At 33.5% G+C, this 15,408-nt stretch overlaps 3 protein-coding genes across 3 annotated transcripts; all 3 read left to right on the top strand.

Moving 5' to 3' along the window:
• The first annotated feature begins 2,395 nt into the window (after positions 1-2,395).
• On the top strand, positions 2,396-4,737 carry LOC139901787 (uncharacterized). The gene is made up of 4 exons (XM_071884464.1): positions 2,396-2,867; positions 3,082-3,251; positions 3,316-3,720; positions 3,919-4,737. The coding sequence occupies exons 1-4, from the start codon at positions 2,396-2,398 to the stop codon at positions 4,735-4,737; spliced, it is 1,866 nt and encodes a 621-aa protein (XP_071740565.1).
• A 290-nt stretch (positions 4,738-5,027) lies between these two features.
• On the top strand, positions 5,028-6,963 carry LOC139901786 (uncharacterized). The gene is made up of 8 exons (XM_071884463.1): positions 5,028-5,072; positions 5,159-5,188; positions 5,594-5,731; positions 5,852-6,119; positions 6,225-6,321; positions 6,447-6,577; positions 6,703-6,787; positions 6,885-6,963. Exons 1-8 carry the CDS (start codon positions 5,028-5,030, stop codon positions 6,961-6,963), a joined length of 873 nt encoding a protein of 290 aa, XP_071740564.1.
• Positions 6,964-8,050: 1,087 nt separating this feature from the next.
• LOC139901785 (transcription factor HBP-1b(c38)-like) lies at positions 8,051-9,747 on the top strand. Its single transcript, XM_071884462.1, has 6 exons — positions 8,051-8,149; positions 8,236-8,295; positions 8,806-8,877; positions 8,998-9,025; positions 9,141-9,412; positions 9,511-9,747. Exons 1-6 carry the CDS (start codon positions 8,051-8,053, stop codon positions 9,745-9,747), a joined length of 768 nt encoding a protein of 255 aa, XP_071740563.1.
• The last annotated feature ends 5,661 nt before the right edge of the window (positions 9,748-15,408 follow it).

The following is a 15,408-nucleotide window of genomic DNA, read 5'->3' as shown; positions in this document are numbered from 1 at the left end:
TGGGAATAAAAGCTTTGCCAGAAAGTCATACACGTTATGTTGTTTAGCAGGAAAGGTAGAGTTACCATGTTTGCAAGAACCACCTAATTTACTGAGGGGCCTGTTTGCAGGAAACTCACAAAGAACTAAACATTTTATTGAAAATATCCGACGATATAATATGATGTTTAGTTTTACTTCCATTGGTGGGAAATTAGATCACTCAGTTAACTCGGGTGGAGCTCCTTACGTATACCGAATGTGTGGTCAAAATTATCACCTGGGGGTAGCTTATTACCTGAAGACGGTCAAGATCCGCGTTTTTGCCAGTTATACATATATGCGACTAATAATGAAGTTGAAAATAGAATCAATGCTTACAGGTCACGTTTTTATACTTAATTATATACTATAAACTTCAGTAATTCATTCCCTATGTTATTGTTAATTATAAACAATAAAGCTATATTACATCTAAATTATTTACAAAATTTCATTATGCAGTAACAGCAAATCTCACAAGTCGAAGAATGCGGGCAAAAATTCAACACCTTTATCTCTTGATCCTTCAATTGTATTTGAAATAAAGGGTTTATTGGATGAAAAAAACCCTTTGGTAAAACAATTCAGAATGGCCCGGGATAGGTTTGACGTTAATGCAGCTGAACCTATAAGAATGAAGCTTATTGGTAGCAGAACTACGGATGGACGGAGTAATAACTTACCGACAGCTGATGAAGTAGCCGCGCTAATAATAGGTGATCTTGATGGTACAATGGATAAAAGGGACATACTTTTGGAAACTCAAGACAAAAAAATGCAGCGTATATGTGAGCTTCATCCTTCTTATCTTGCACTTCAGTATCTGTTATTATTTCCCTAAGCAGAAGATGGTTACAGGACAGACATATTGCATAAAGGTGTAGAAATAATTGATGTGTCTGGACATGTTAAACTCACAATACGCGAGTTTTTTGCATTTAGATTACAAACCAGAATTGGTGAAACCTCATTGATCTTAAAGGCTAGAACATTGTTATAGCAGTTTATTGTTGATGCATATACGATGGTAGAAAACACGAGGCTACACTACATACGGAATAATCAAAAAGCATTCAGAATTGTTCAGGCAGAAAGTTTATACGAAGCTCAGGAATTAGGAAATTACGATGTTTCAATTATGGGCACAAGAATCACTCTACCATCGTCATTTACTGGGGGTGCAAGGTACATGAGAGAGAATTATATGGACGCAATGGCGATTGTTAGAGCATATGGATATTCGGATCTGTTTATTACGTTCACTTGCAATCCTAATTGACCTGAAATACTGCGGTTTCTAGAAACAGAAAATCTTAAACCCGAAGACAGGCTTGACATCGAAACCCGTGTTTTCAAAATTAAGCTAGATGCTTTGTTGACCCAACTAAAAGAAGGAAAACTATTCGGTGGATTAATTGGAGGTAATTTTATATGAATTCTTTTTATACCATTAACACAAGATTATTCAGTTCATACTAATCATTCTAACATCAGACAATTTTTTTTATACATTACAGTGTTATACGTGGTGGAGTTTCAGAAGAGAGGTCTTCCTCATGCTCACATATGCATTTTTATAGATAGAGCAAACAAGCTACCTAATTCCTCCGACATCGACAATGTCATATGTGCTGAAATACCAGACAAAGATGAAGAGCCAGAGTTGTATGCACTTGTCTCTGAATTTATGATGCACGGACCTTGCGGATCGGATAACCCATCTTGTCCTTGTATGAAAAAAGGTAAATGCTCAAAGAGATTCCCTAAAGATTTCACAAACGAAAGTCGATTTGACAGTGAAGGATATCCAGTTTATAGACGTCGTGAAGATGGTAAATTTATAATGAAATTGGGAACAGAGCTTGACAACAGGTAACCTTTATGTTCGTATTTATTTACAGTACTTATTATTAAAAAAAACTAACTTTTTTAAAACTTGGAACGTTTACTTATTTAAGTTATCAAATTCTGCAGAAACGTAGTTGCATATAACAAGACGCTACTCAAAGAATACCAAGCTCATATAAATGTTGAGTGGTGCAATCAAGTTGGTTCCATTAAATATTTATTTAAATACATCAACAAGGGAGCTGATAGAATATCAGTGTCTTTTCAAACAAACCCGGACACTAATGCGGGCCAGAAAATATCAAAAGCTAAAGATGAAATTGTTGAATATTTTAGCTGTCGGTATATTTTCGCGTGTGAGGCTTCATGGCGTTTATTCGATTACCCGATATTATACAGACAACCTGCCGTGTATAGATTATCTTTCCATTTTCCAAACCAAGAACCAATTGTATTCGATGCTCATGATGACATGGATTCAGTACTAGCTAAGCCATCTGTTGGTGCTTCATAATTCTTAGAATGGATGAACTTTAATAGTTCTGATACTGAAGCAAGGCAGTATACTTACATTGAATTCCCGCGCCATTACGTATGGAACAGCACTAAAAGGAAGTGGACTAAGAGAACAAGTCAAAGAACTGTCAGTCCCATTCATTTTGTCCCTCCAAAAGCTGGTGAGACTTACTATCTTCGTATCTTGCTCAATAAAGTTAAAGGCCCAACCTGTTACGAAGATATACGCACTGTGAATGGTATTTTATACCATACTTACAAGGATGCTTGCTATGCTATGGGACTGTTAGCGGACGATAAAGAGTACGTTGCTTCGATCAAAGAGGTTCATCAATGGGCTTGCGGTGAACAATGTCGAAACCTCTTTGTTTCATTGATTACATCAGATAGTATCTCATGTCCTGAACGTGTGTGGCAACAAACATGCGACTTACTATCAGATGACCTCACACATGAAGTCCATGAACGTCTGAGATCTAAGGGTAAGTGTATAATCATATAATTTATTTTGTATACTGATATTTATATAAAATATACATACTGCATACATGATACACATATAATACCATACTGAAACAATATGTTCATAAAGTTAAACTCATTGAATATAACAAATCAGAAAACGGACAAAAAATATATATAAAATCAGTGTATATAATATTATTACATGTTGTAACTATGTTTCTTTTGTGCTAGATCCAGATGCATTGAAGCATGTTTTGCACAACCTTGCTCTTGCTAGAATTGAGAAACAATTAAATAGGTCGGGGTCAACTTTAAAAAACATACCCAATATGCCATTTCCCGATTATGAGTTCATACAACAGTCGTGCAACATGTTGATTCACGATGAGCTGTCATATGACGTAGAGACTCTTCGCGAAGAACATCAAGCTTTTTTTTTTATCAACAATGACATCTGAACAAAAGTTAACCTTTGACACAATCGTTGCTTCAATTGATAATGATGAATCACAACTATTTTTCTTATATGGTTACGGAGGTACCGGAAAGACTTTTGTTTGGAAAACTCTTGCAGCAGCAATAAGATCACGCGGAGATATAGTAATTAACATTACCTCAAGTGGAATAGCTGCATTACTTTTAATCGGAGGTAGAACAGCACATTCAAGGTTCGCCATTCCGATTAACGTGTTAGAGGATTCATTCTATTCAATCAAACCTGAAAGTGAACTTGCTGCCCTGTTGAACCAAGCAAGGTTAATCATTTGGGATGAAGCCCCGATGATGCACAGACATTGTTTTGAGGCTTTTGATCGTACAATGAAAGACATTATCAAATCGAATAAGAGTTCTGAGCCATTTGGTGGCAAGGTAGTTGTCTTTGGTGGTGATTTTTGCCAAATTCTTCCAGTGATACAATGAGGAACAAGGTCTGAAATAGTTGATGCCTCAATCCATTCATCATATTTATGGCGAAAATGTAAGGTTCTGAAATTAACCAAAAACATGCGTCTCAGATGTGATAGCAATGATTCTGAAATGAAGGAGATTGCTGAATTTGCTGAGTAGATATTAAAAATTGGAGAGGGGAAGATTAACACTCCAAACGATGGTGAAGCAGACGTAGACTTTCCTGATGAGATCTTACTTGAAACAGGTTCCAACCCTGTTGAAACAATAGTTAATTCGACATATCCTTCACTTCATGAAAATTTAGTAGATCCCAAATTTTTCCAGACCAGGGCAATCTTAGCTACGACAAATGAAGAAGTAAACTCGATAAACGATCAGATTTTATCAACTTTAATCGGTGAAGAAAGGGTATACTATAGTTCTGATAATCTAACCCCTGATGAGGACAATGATATTTTTGCTCAACAGTTATATTCTCCTGAAATTTTAAATGGTCTTACGGTTCTGGGTGTGCCTAACCATAGACTTGCTTTGAAGGTAGGAGTACCTATAATGTTACTTCGTAACATTGACCAGTCAAAAGGTTTGTGTAATGGTACACGCTTACAAGTTGAAAGGTTGGCAGAACATACCATTGAAGCACGTATAATTACTGGACACTCTTTCGGTAACCTTACGTACATACCGAGGATGATCATTGCACCTACGGACAAGAAAATTGTAGTTAAGTTTCAACGACGTCAATTTCCTGTATCTGTTTGCTTTGCGATGACAATTAATAAGAGTCAGGGTCAATCGCTTTCAAATGTTGGGTTATATCTTAGGAAGCCCGTCTTCACTCATGGCCAGCTGTATGTCGCTGTTTCTCGTTTCACTACAAAGAAGGGTTTGAAGGTGGTTATATTGGACGAGGACGGGAATGATTCAAAAACAACCAAAAATGTGGTTTACAAGGAAGTGTTAAGGCGTATTTAGCTTAGAGTATTTTTAAGTATATTTGTTATTTTTCACCTTTTTACATGTACAAATTCTGAGTTTTGATTTATCCTTTTATAACATGTACCTGGCATTGTTTATTTACAAGATTAAGTTTATTTGATTTTCTTCCATCACAAGGCCTGTAATTTAAGGTTGTGTAATATTCAAAGTCGTTCCCTGCCGATGTAATTGATGTTTATAATTTATAATTACCAGGTCTGTGCACAGATATTTTATGTATACACAGACCTTTTATTTATTACTAATGTAATTGATGTTTTGCTGTTATGACTTATTTAAGTCAGCAGGTTCAACATCAAGGTTATTGGAAGGTAAGTCACTTACAAACATATATGATTTATAGTACTAATGGGTTGTATATGTTTAATTAAATTCTTATGGTTGTGTTGTTTTTTAGGTACATCATCACTACTTATTTGTGAAATTGGTGATATATGAATGAGATCAGCTTTTGAGGCATATTAATTAAGTTGCATAGAATGGTTAATTTTGCGACAGGTAATCCTAGACTATATGTACAACTATTGTCATTTTATTATAATAAATGCATATTAATTAATTGTATTATCTTGCATCATTTTAATTATATATCAAATACGCCTAAAACAGAATCAAAGTTATTTGTGCTTTGCATGAAAAATAAAATCTACAGTCATAATACAATTATTCTGCATTATTTTTGCTAATTATATGCTCCTCATTAACATAAAGAAATCTTTTCAATTTTTAAAAAGATCATTCAACCCACTATATATAGATATGCCAATTACCTTCTATTCATCACACATTCAATTTTGTTAAAATCGTCCAAATAATGGACAATATAGTGCAGTTCACTGACTTGAACAATTTACATCGTGGATTATTAAATCCTAATGTCCGAGTCAAGGTTTTTGCAGTAACGAGAAAAACCTTTTGGAAGACTCCAGCTAATTTACTTTCTTTGGAGGTTGTGCTAATTGATCAACAGGTACTATCATCATTATGTTAATCATTATGTTAATGTATATACCTAATAAATGTTATTACATATACCTTCACATGTTTCCAATCCAATTTACAAAAGGTCGCTTATAATTATTTTAAATAGGGACATAAAATCATTGCATCCATCAATCGGAGTTTAATACCAATGTTTGAAGGTATCTTAGTTGAAGGTCATTTTTTTGACATATCGGGTTTTAATGTGCTTCCATACGAAGATCGTTATAAGTTGCTAGATCACTTGTGGAAGATCCAGTTTCTACTTCACACCAACCTTCAGCCATGTCCACCTTTTAATCTTCCAAATGACGAATACCTTCCTTTTAATTACCCTGACATCCTCTCGTCGGTATTAGATCCCACTCTTGCTTTTGGTATGATTTCTATATTTCCTTCTAAAATATATACATACATTCCAATTATATTGTATTATATTAATCGGAATAAGAATATACTGTTTTATATTTTTTTAAATTTAGATGTTGTTGGACAACTGGTCGAACTAAGACGTCTACGTGTGGCAATTGTGAACGGACACCCTATGCAATTTATTCGATTTACTCTCCAAGATTTAGCGTATGTTAGGCTACATTTCATACATATTATGTATATTGCAACTTTTTAAATTTTATGCTACTGATGTTTGAAATTGAAAACAACAATTTTAAAAAGTCTTAATCCTATGTGTGTATGCATGACAGTGGTCATAGGATCACAGTTTCGTTTAGTTCGACCAACGCGGTACAGCTGTATGATTATGCTACAACTCATGGAGATGATGTAGTTCCAATAATCTTCTTGCTTAACAACTGCTTCATTAAAGAGTGGGAAGGTAATCACATTTATATTTATATAATGCCTTATAAAATTCTCATTTTCAATTACATATAATTTAGACCTTTAACCATTACAACAGGTTAAACTCAACTTAGCCCCTAATGTAATTGTTTCTAATAGGTGGTCCTGTTGTTACTAACCACGTTTGGGGTACTCGCCTTTTCATCAATGAGCATATCGACTCTATAGTTGACTATACGGCAGTGTAAGACATATTATATTATTTCAAATCATTTCATTTTCAGACTTATATATTTCATAAACAATCGAATTACTAATAATTCTTATATTTATAAATATAGTCTACAAAACCTTGGTGGTGAAGGTTTCGTTGATGGTGTGAATGAGCAAAATGGTGGGGTTGTTTTTCTTGAAGATTAGAGCAATGAAGGCAATGCTTGACTAAAATAAAGCCGTCCTATAAATGAAGTTTCATTTTCAATTATGTTTTTAACATTTTGCTTTGATAATCTCATTGTTATGTTATTCTGAAACGTTTATCTATTTTGTTTTTAGTTATCATTTATATTTATATTTATATTTATATTATATTATATATTTATATATATGGTGTGGTATTCATTCTTTTGCAACTTAAGTTTCTTTTCAAATCAACTTTTAACTTCACATGAATCCACTTTATATATGAGGCAATCATTCATTAACATGTATATTTACGGTAGGTCAAACCAGTCCTACAAAAAATTAAACAGTCACATTGAAATGTACCATCTAAATGAATGTTTTATGAATGTATCCACAAATTACAATATACTTATTTTTGGAAACCAAGACATTCATTGCATCAATCGTGGTTTATAATAAAAATATATTACGGTCTATGTAAATTAAATAAGAAAATATCTCAAATTTTCAAAAAATGTTCAACTATTACACGATGATCCATAAAAATCCTTAAATAAATTAGAAATTATTTCAAACTATGCAACAAATGATATATTCAATTCAACATAAATGCCAACTAATTAAGTTACTTTTAATAAAAAGCAATTATTAGTAAATAAAAATTAACTGAAATTCAATTACGTACTAATTTTTTGGTTAATTTAAATTAACCATTACTAACAAATGATGTGTTTCGGTCGTCGTATAAAATTTACAGTTGTTCAATTCCTCAAAACAAGGGATAACATCATTTACAAAAATAAACCTTTTTTTAAATAGGTAATCTTTATTATTTATGATTTTATAAAAGATTTAATAGCCTCAATACACGGCATAATGTGTTTATGATTACACCATGGGCAATCATGCAAAAATTATGGGCAATCATGCTAAAATTATGGAGCTAATAAACATTTCCTATCAATACAATTGCCTACATTAACAAATAAAATTAACCCTAAATATACGTATATATATATATATATATACACACAACGTCTATGTACTATCTATATACATGGTGTCATCTGAGTGAACTCTATAACTACGCCTATTTAACATCATGGTGACGAAAAAGCATTCGGATATGAATATGGAACTCATGAATAAATCAAAGAAGATAGCCATCAACAATGAAACTAACAACAATCAAGAGGAAAAGGTTAGAAAAAATGATTTATATTGATCAAATATTGAAAATATTACGTTTTCATAACTCAACCATTTGATACTTCTATTTATACGTAGAGGATGGAAAAAAAAATTAAACAAAGAGAGGCAAATAGGAAATGCAGGATGCGAAAAGAGGTGTGTTTCATCATTATTTATTTTTTTGCATTTCAATTGCATAAACAATTGTATCATGAAAGAAGTCCTCAGAATTGTTATAAATTATTTGACCTCTTATATTATTATCTACCAAAACGGATTGTCAATTGGCAATTGCCAATTCGTTTATTAAGTCTCATCTAATCTTTCTATGCTTTGCTTAACATTCACAGAATAATTTTATGTTTTGTATTCACAACCAAATATAATGCTTTAGATTGTAGAATTGTAATGCCTTAGATTGAAGGTTAACATGTAAAACAACGCTTAAAGAAATATTCAGTTTTATTATATAGTACGAAATATAATATAATGTTTTACTTTGATGGATAGTAGTAGATGGAAAAAATATTTATTTATTAAATGATCGTATGAAAGTAGATATATAATGTTGTAATAGTTATGAATCGTACTCAGCTTTGTTTGTAGAAATATGTTGTGTCTATTCCAATGTAGATAATCTACATATGAACTTTTTTTTAAATGTAGGCATATATAACTAAACTGGAAAAGACAGTTCGAGAACAAGCAACACAGATTCAAAAGGATCTTCATGTAAAGGTACTTAATTTTAAACATTTTTTCATGACAATGTGTACAACAAATTTATCGCCTATACAAATGTCTGTGTATTCTATTACTTTGTTACCAACCAATAAAAAACCTTAACATATTTTACAGGCAAACATGCAAGGAGACATAAAGACTGGTAACGTTTTTGCTTACTATACACATCTCTATTTCTTTATTCTATTGTCATAGTATATATATATATATATGCTAATTGTATTTTACTGTGTCGTAAACACATGCATATATTAAAGATCCACTTAACTTTACAAAAATATATTCGGATTGGTTTGAAGAACATCAACGACTTATATTAACTCTGCGTAAAAAGATGATGTCAAACTTCAATGTCTCTGCAATTATTCCAACTCTGGATGCTATTTTTTCACATTACAATGAACTATTTCAAAAGAAGCGAACAGCTTCGCAAATAAATATCTTCAGTATTTTATATGGTGTTTGGATGCCACCACCGGCCCGTTGTATAATGTGGATAGGTGGATTCCGTCCATCTAATGTTATTGAGGTATTTATATTAACTAAAATATGTTACAAATTTGTATTTTTTAGTTACATTATAGTAACTAAATATAATTAATGCCCCTTACTTTTTTATTTTCTTAGTTGCTAATCAATCATGTAGAGATGTCAAATGAACAAAAGAAGAAAATGCTTACTTTGAAAGCAATTTTGATGAAGGAAGAAACTAAAAGTACTATAGAGTTAGACAATTTGCAAATAACCATTGACACTTCTTTATCCGGACAAGATTTTGTCAATAAATGGGATGCTTGTGCTATGACAAATTTTGCAACGCATATGTCAGCTTTAACAGGAAAATTTACCATTTTTTGGACTTAATGGAACAGGTAAAACAAATAATAAACTTTAAATCCATAATATGATCAATTCCAATGAAATTTTCAAATACTAACTTTTCTTTCTTTTTGATGTAGGGTGATAAACTCCGCGAGAAGAGTTTAAAGGATATTCGAAGTATTCTTAAAGAAAAACAACAAATTGATTTTGTGATGACACTAAATGAGTACTTCAAAAGATTTTTCACACTCAATCATCTGTGGGAAAGTCATCGGAGAAATTTTTAGCTACATAATTGTGTTTTCTTATCAAAATGAAGTACTACTAATAAATTAAGTTGTTCCACATTTTTAATTTTGTTCACTCATTTGAACTTTAAGTATATTTTCTGTTATTATTGGAATTCAGTTATATCTCCACTTGATAATACCTACAACATATAGCTTGGTATGTATTTTATATTATCTCTTACGTAATAGACTATATTTGAAATTTTTATTGCCGAAATCGCAAATTTTGCGGGTCTTGCTAGTAATATAATATAGCTAAGATGCTAATACACGAAAGAACTAAAAACTCCAAAATATAGGGAGCATGAGGCTAATACAGGAAAGAACTCCAAAAATACCCATACCCAAACAAGGAAGAAAACAACGACCTACACGAATTACACATTTAGCAGGTAATTAAACGAAAGAGGTTGTGGATTCATATATTTCGACAGATCTGTTGGTGATTGCGACTGCATAAGAGCACGGTTGTTAGGGTTTCTAAGGAGGTGAAAGGCGACGGTAGATCAGAAATTGAGAGAGTTTACATCATCGGAAATCTCGTGCCTGGGGGGCGGTTGCTGTGGATTCTGGAATCGTGTTGTTATGGTAACAAATTTACACAATTGCAATTGCTAATATATCTGAGATTAAATGTGAATGCAAATATAGGTTTTTGATAATGGTATATGGGCAGAGTAGATGATTTAACTAGTTCATAGTTACAATGAGTTGGATGAACACTCATTTATCCTGCTTTTTTTTATTTGATGAATATATACTGCAACTGATTCGTGATCCTTTGGCAGTGTCGATATGAAATCTCTATAGAAACTGAACAGATCCAATAATGAAAAGAGGGGGTTTAAGAAAGGGGACGATGAGCAAAGAAAAAGAGATTTTGTTGTTAAGCTGTGGGTGAAAGGTAATGGAAAGGGAAAGGGGAAATGAGAAATTTATCTTCAAATGAATATTAACGGAAACATATAATGGTTGTTAGTAAAAGGACTCTTCGCGCAACAAATGGAAACAATGATGGCCATTCACATGTCCGTGTAATCTAGTAGTACAAGCACCAGGTAACATCCGTGAATTTTTATAATTAAAATTAAGAATTTAAGTAAGAAATAAGAGTTGTTATTGAATAGAAAATACTGATTAAGTAGATATTAAAACTCTGTTGACTTTTCTATCTTTCTATGTGCTCTTTCCAAAAAGACTTTGTCAATGCCTCCCAACTAGCAAATCCTAAATATACCCGTTGACCAGCAACTCTGAAGCTATTGAAGAACAGCTCGGAGCCGATAATGTTATTATCTGATCATACGGTGGCTGTGGATACAAACTCCTCAATCATACAGCATGAGCCAACTTTTCAACGTTTCACACTTGAAGATATTTTATCAGCAACCAACAACTTTGATGAGAAACTAGTTATTGGGCGAGGAGGTTTTGGTAACGTGTATAAATGTATCAGCAAAATTGGTTTAGTAGACCAAGTTGCATTAAAACGGTTGCAAACTACATCTAACCAAGGAGCCCGTGAATTTGTGGCTGAAATTGAGATTCTTTCTAAGCTGCGACATGCTAATCTTGTGTCACTTATCGGTTATTGCAGTGAAGGAAACGAGATGGTTCTAGCCTATGAGTTTATGCCCAATGGGAACCTTCAAGATCACCTCCACAAAGCAGGTACGGATCTATCCTGGTTACAAAGATTAAAAATATGTGTAGGTGCGGCTCGTGGGTTAGATTACCTTCACACTGGTCCATCAACTCAACATGGCATCATACATCGCGATGTGAAGACCTCCAATATTTTGTTGGATGCAAAATTTGATGCTAAAATTTCAGACTTTGGGTTGGCCAAAGTTGGACCAATAAACCAAACAAAAACTTTTGTGAGCACCGGAGTCAAAGGGACATTTGGATATATGGACCCATCTTATTTTTTGAGTGGACAAGTGACAAGAAAATCCGATGTTTATGCCTTTGGGGTTGTGCTATTTGAGGTCTTGTCCGGTAGGCAAGCGGTTGATCGAAGCATTGATGAAGAGCAATGGAGTTTGGCAGTTTGGGCTCAAGACCAAATTAAAGAGGGAAAACTGAATAAGATTATTGACCCTAGATTGAACGGTCAAAAAATTTTAAAAAAATCCCTGAAGGAGTTTGTAAGCATAGCAGGACGGTGTTTGCATAATCAACCAAGAAAAAGGCCTACAATGGCAGAAGTTGTGTTCAAGCTCGATTTCATTCTATTGACAGAAAGAAATCCCATTGATTCTGTCGGTGATGAAGTAAATTTCTATAATAGGCTAAGAACTTTCTTCACAGGCAAGGCTGAGTTGTCGACGGCTGCAGCAGGAGAAAATAAAAATGAAATTAGTGTTCAGAAATCTAACGATCAAAGGTTAAGTTCTTTTGAATACATTCTGCTGCGGAATGAAGCAGCTTTGATCATACAGTCTGTGTATCGTGGCTTTGAAGTGAGGAAATCACAACCGTTGATGAAACTGAGGCAAGTTTCTGAGATTAAGAAAAAGGTTGGCGAGTATTTTTGCTAAGATGTACGCGGCCCAACCCCTTGGCTATCTTGGGACGGATATGCATTTTCCATCTATTTTGCAAACTATTAAGATTAAGATTACATCTGATGATTTATTTTGGTTTGCAGCTGCGTCTAAAAGCTAATGAATTCAATCATCCTGATGAGCGCGTTGCAGATCAAAGTTTAGATAGATGTCTATTCAGACGTAAGATTATCTTCTGTACGCAGCTGTGAAAAAATCTTCAGACATTTTGCTTAAGCAATGATTTCAATTTAATGAACTAATATGACTATGCTTTTCGAGTCGTTCTTGAATACCTTTCATAATTAGATTGGCTTTGAATTGTAGAGACTTAATGCATGTATATGTTGTGCCTATGCAGAAGAAGGTAAAACATCACTTTGTTGGGTTGCAGGACTGAAAATAGCACTAAGAGCGGCTCAAGGTCTGTCTATTTTACATCAGACAAACCAACCAGCATATATGCAATTTAAGACCTCTCTTATATTGGTGGACAACGTAACGCTATGTGCCTTCTTACATACTCCCAGTTTTCATCTGAAACAGAACATCAATTTATGTTTCCTTTTTTACAAGTTTCAGGAAAATAATGCTAGACTTTCCGACTCTGAAGTAGTAGAAGATTCGTTTTTTGGTGTCGGCTCATACGATTTAAGTAAAGATACGACAGTTTATGCCGCACCTGAGTGGTTTCGATACCAAGCAGACAAGTTTGATGGTATCCCAAAGTCATATGGTAAGTTCTACTGTGAAAGTGGATCTTCTCCAATTAGTAATATTGTTGGAATGTACTATACTATTAAAGGTTACTGATCTGCTTCATATCAAGTGTTTCAAAGTTATATTGCAACCAATTCGTTACATGGTATTGGGCATGAAGATATACGTATATGCACTTGTATCATTATTCATGTACTTGCCAATGGCCTTTGGCAGGAATTAGAAATTCGGCAGGATTTGGCATAAAGAGCGAGATATATTCATTTGGAGTGGTACTGCTGGAAATACTAACCGGGCTGCTGGTGTATGATGAAAATAGACCTGAAGGAAAACAAAATTTGGTGAAATGGGCTACTCCTTTGCTATCGAACATAGATAATTTGGGAATGATAATGGATCCACAGCTTCTAGATAACAATCATCCTCCAAAGGGAGTGTTCAAGTTGGCGAAACTCATTTCAAAATGTCTTCAACGGGATCAACAACAACGCCCATCAATGGATACAATCTCGGATGTCTTGCTTGAGTGCTATCTTCACTCCTAAAAACCAAAGATAATATTTCTTCTTTTCTTATGATAGATTATATATTTGGATGTGTTATATTTTGTATAAGATTTCTAAAAAAACCAAGTTAAGGCTAGCTAACAACTTCAAAAATACATTTAGCCATAATAGCTCATGACCTTTTGAGAATGAATGGAAAGAAAAAGATTTATCAGTGTATGTTACTTGTGTATACTCCAAGTACAACATGATGCTTTCATCGAAAGCTAGTTGGCATAATGGTGGATAATATATTTTCAAAACAAGTAAGATCTATATCACACAATCAAAGTACTTCAACAATGTTACTCATGCTATCAAGTATCCATTTTTTACAAACAGCATATATGGTGAAATGGCTACTCCATTGCTATCAGACAGAAATTTGGGAATGATAATGGATCCAAACCCTTTTTCACTATGTTGATCCAAAATTTCTTTTGATTTCTTCTACTTGATATGATTTGGCCTGCCCACTCAACCAAACTATGGTGCTGACTCATCAGGACTATTCTCTATATCCATTACAATTGGACCAATCAATCATTATAATAGTAAATCTGCAGATCTTCTCAGTATCTATTCTCTTTTTTTCCACTATGTACCAGTTCTCATATACTCGGGGTCTATAAACAGTTTCAATATCAAGACCGGAATTCTCTAACCCCAAATCAATCAGTTTTGCGTTACTATCCCGCAACAACAGACAGAAAATATAACTCTAAGAATGTAAACATGAAAACAAAAATACTGAAGCGATTCTTTTATAACCATAAGTCATGTGGAGCAAAAGACTACTTGATCTAGGAATATATGAGTGCTTTGTACACCCCCATATATACCTGGATCTTCTTTTGTAGAATGCAAATAAGCGAGTCAATGGGCTACTCCTATCATTATTTTGAGGCGTTTTACCCATAAGAGCGGTTTGTATATATTCAGGGCATCTGCAATTGTTCACATAGTACAGGCAGGTTGCGCAGTGGAGAAAAAATAGAAACTAAAACGATGGTTAAGAAAAAGAGCCCAAAATGAATGTAATTGAAATTTACAAACTTAAGTCGAGATTCTTTATTATATTACCAATTTGAAGGTTTAAATTTGAATCAAGAGATGAAAAGTAGGTGAATTGGTGAAGGAGGAAGAAGAGTAAAAAGACAACCATGTCATTTACATACGGGAGTTGATACTCACACACCAGTTTTTGATCCATACACACTTTTTACCATAAAACTTCCAATTATATCCTTATATCCATACGGGAATTGAACCACTATCATTGTAAGTAAGGATATATTAGTAAATTAAGTGTGTATGGATCAAAAATAGGTGTGTGAGTATCACCTCCCTTAACATAATCACATGTTAGATTTAGCGAAATAATTTAATAGAGTTAGTGCAAGGACCATTGCCGTGCAATCCTTACAAGCTCAGGGATGATTGGTATGATTATTGAAAGATAAGGATGATTAATGTAAATCACGGTGACTATCAGTGGAATTTTCTCTATATAAATATAAATAAATAAATAAATAAATAAATAAATAAAACGTAAAATAGATCTGTGAAGCAAGTCGAAAAGAGGAGAAGCTCTTTGTA

The sequence above is a fragment of the Rutidosis leptorrhynchoides genome, chromosome 3 (genome assembly GCF_046630445.1).
Source record: "Rutidosis leptorrhynchoides isolate AG116_Rl617_1_P2 chromosome 3, CSIRO_AGI_Rlap_v1, whole genome shotgun sequence".
NCBI lineage: Eukaryota > Viridiplantae > Streptophyta > Magnoliopsida > Asterales > Asteraceae > Rutidosis > Rutidosis leptorrhynchoides.
This window is presented reverse-complemented; position numbering and strand designations above follow the sequence as displayed.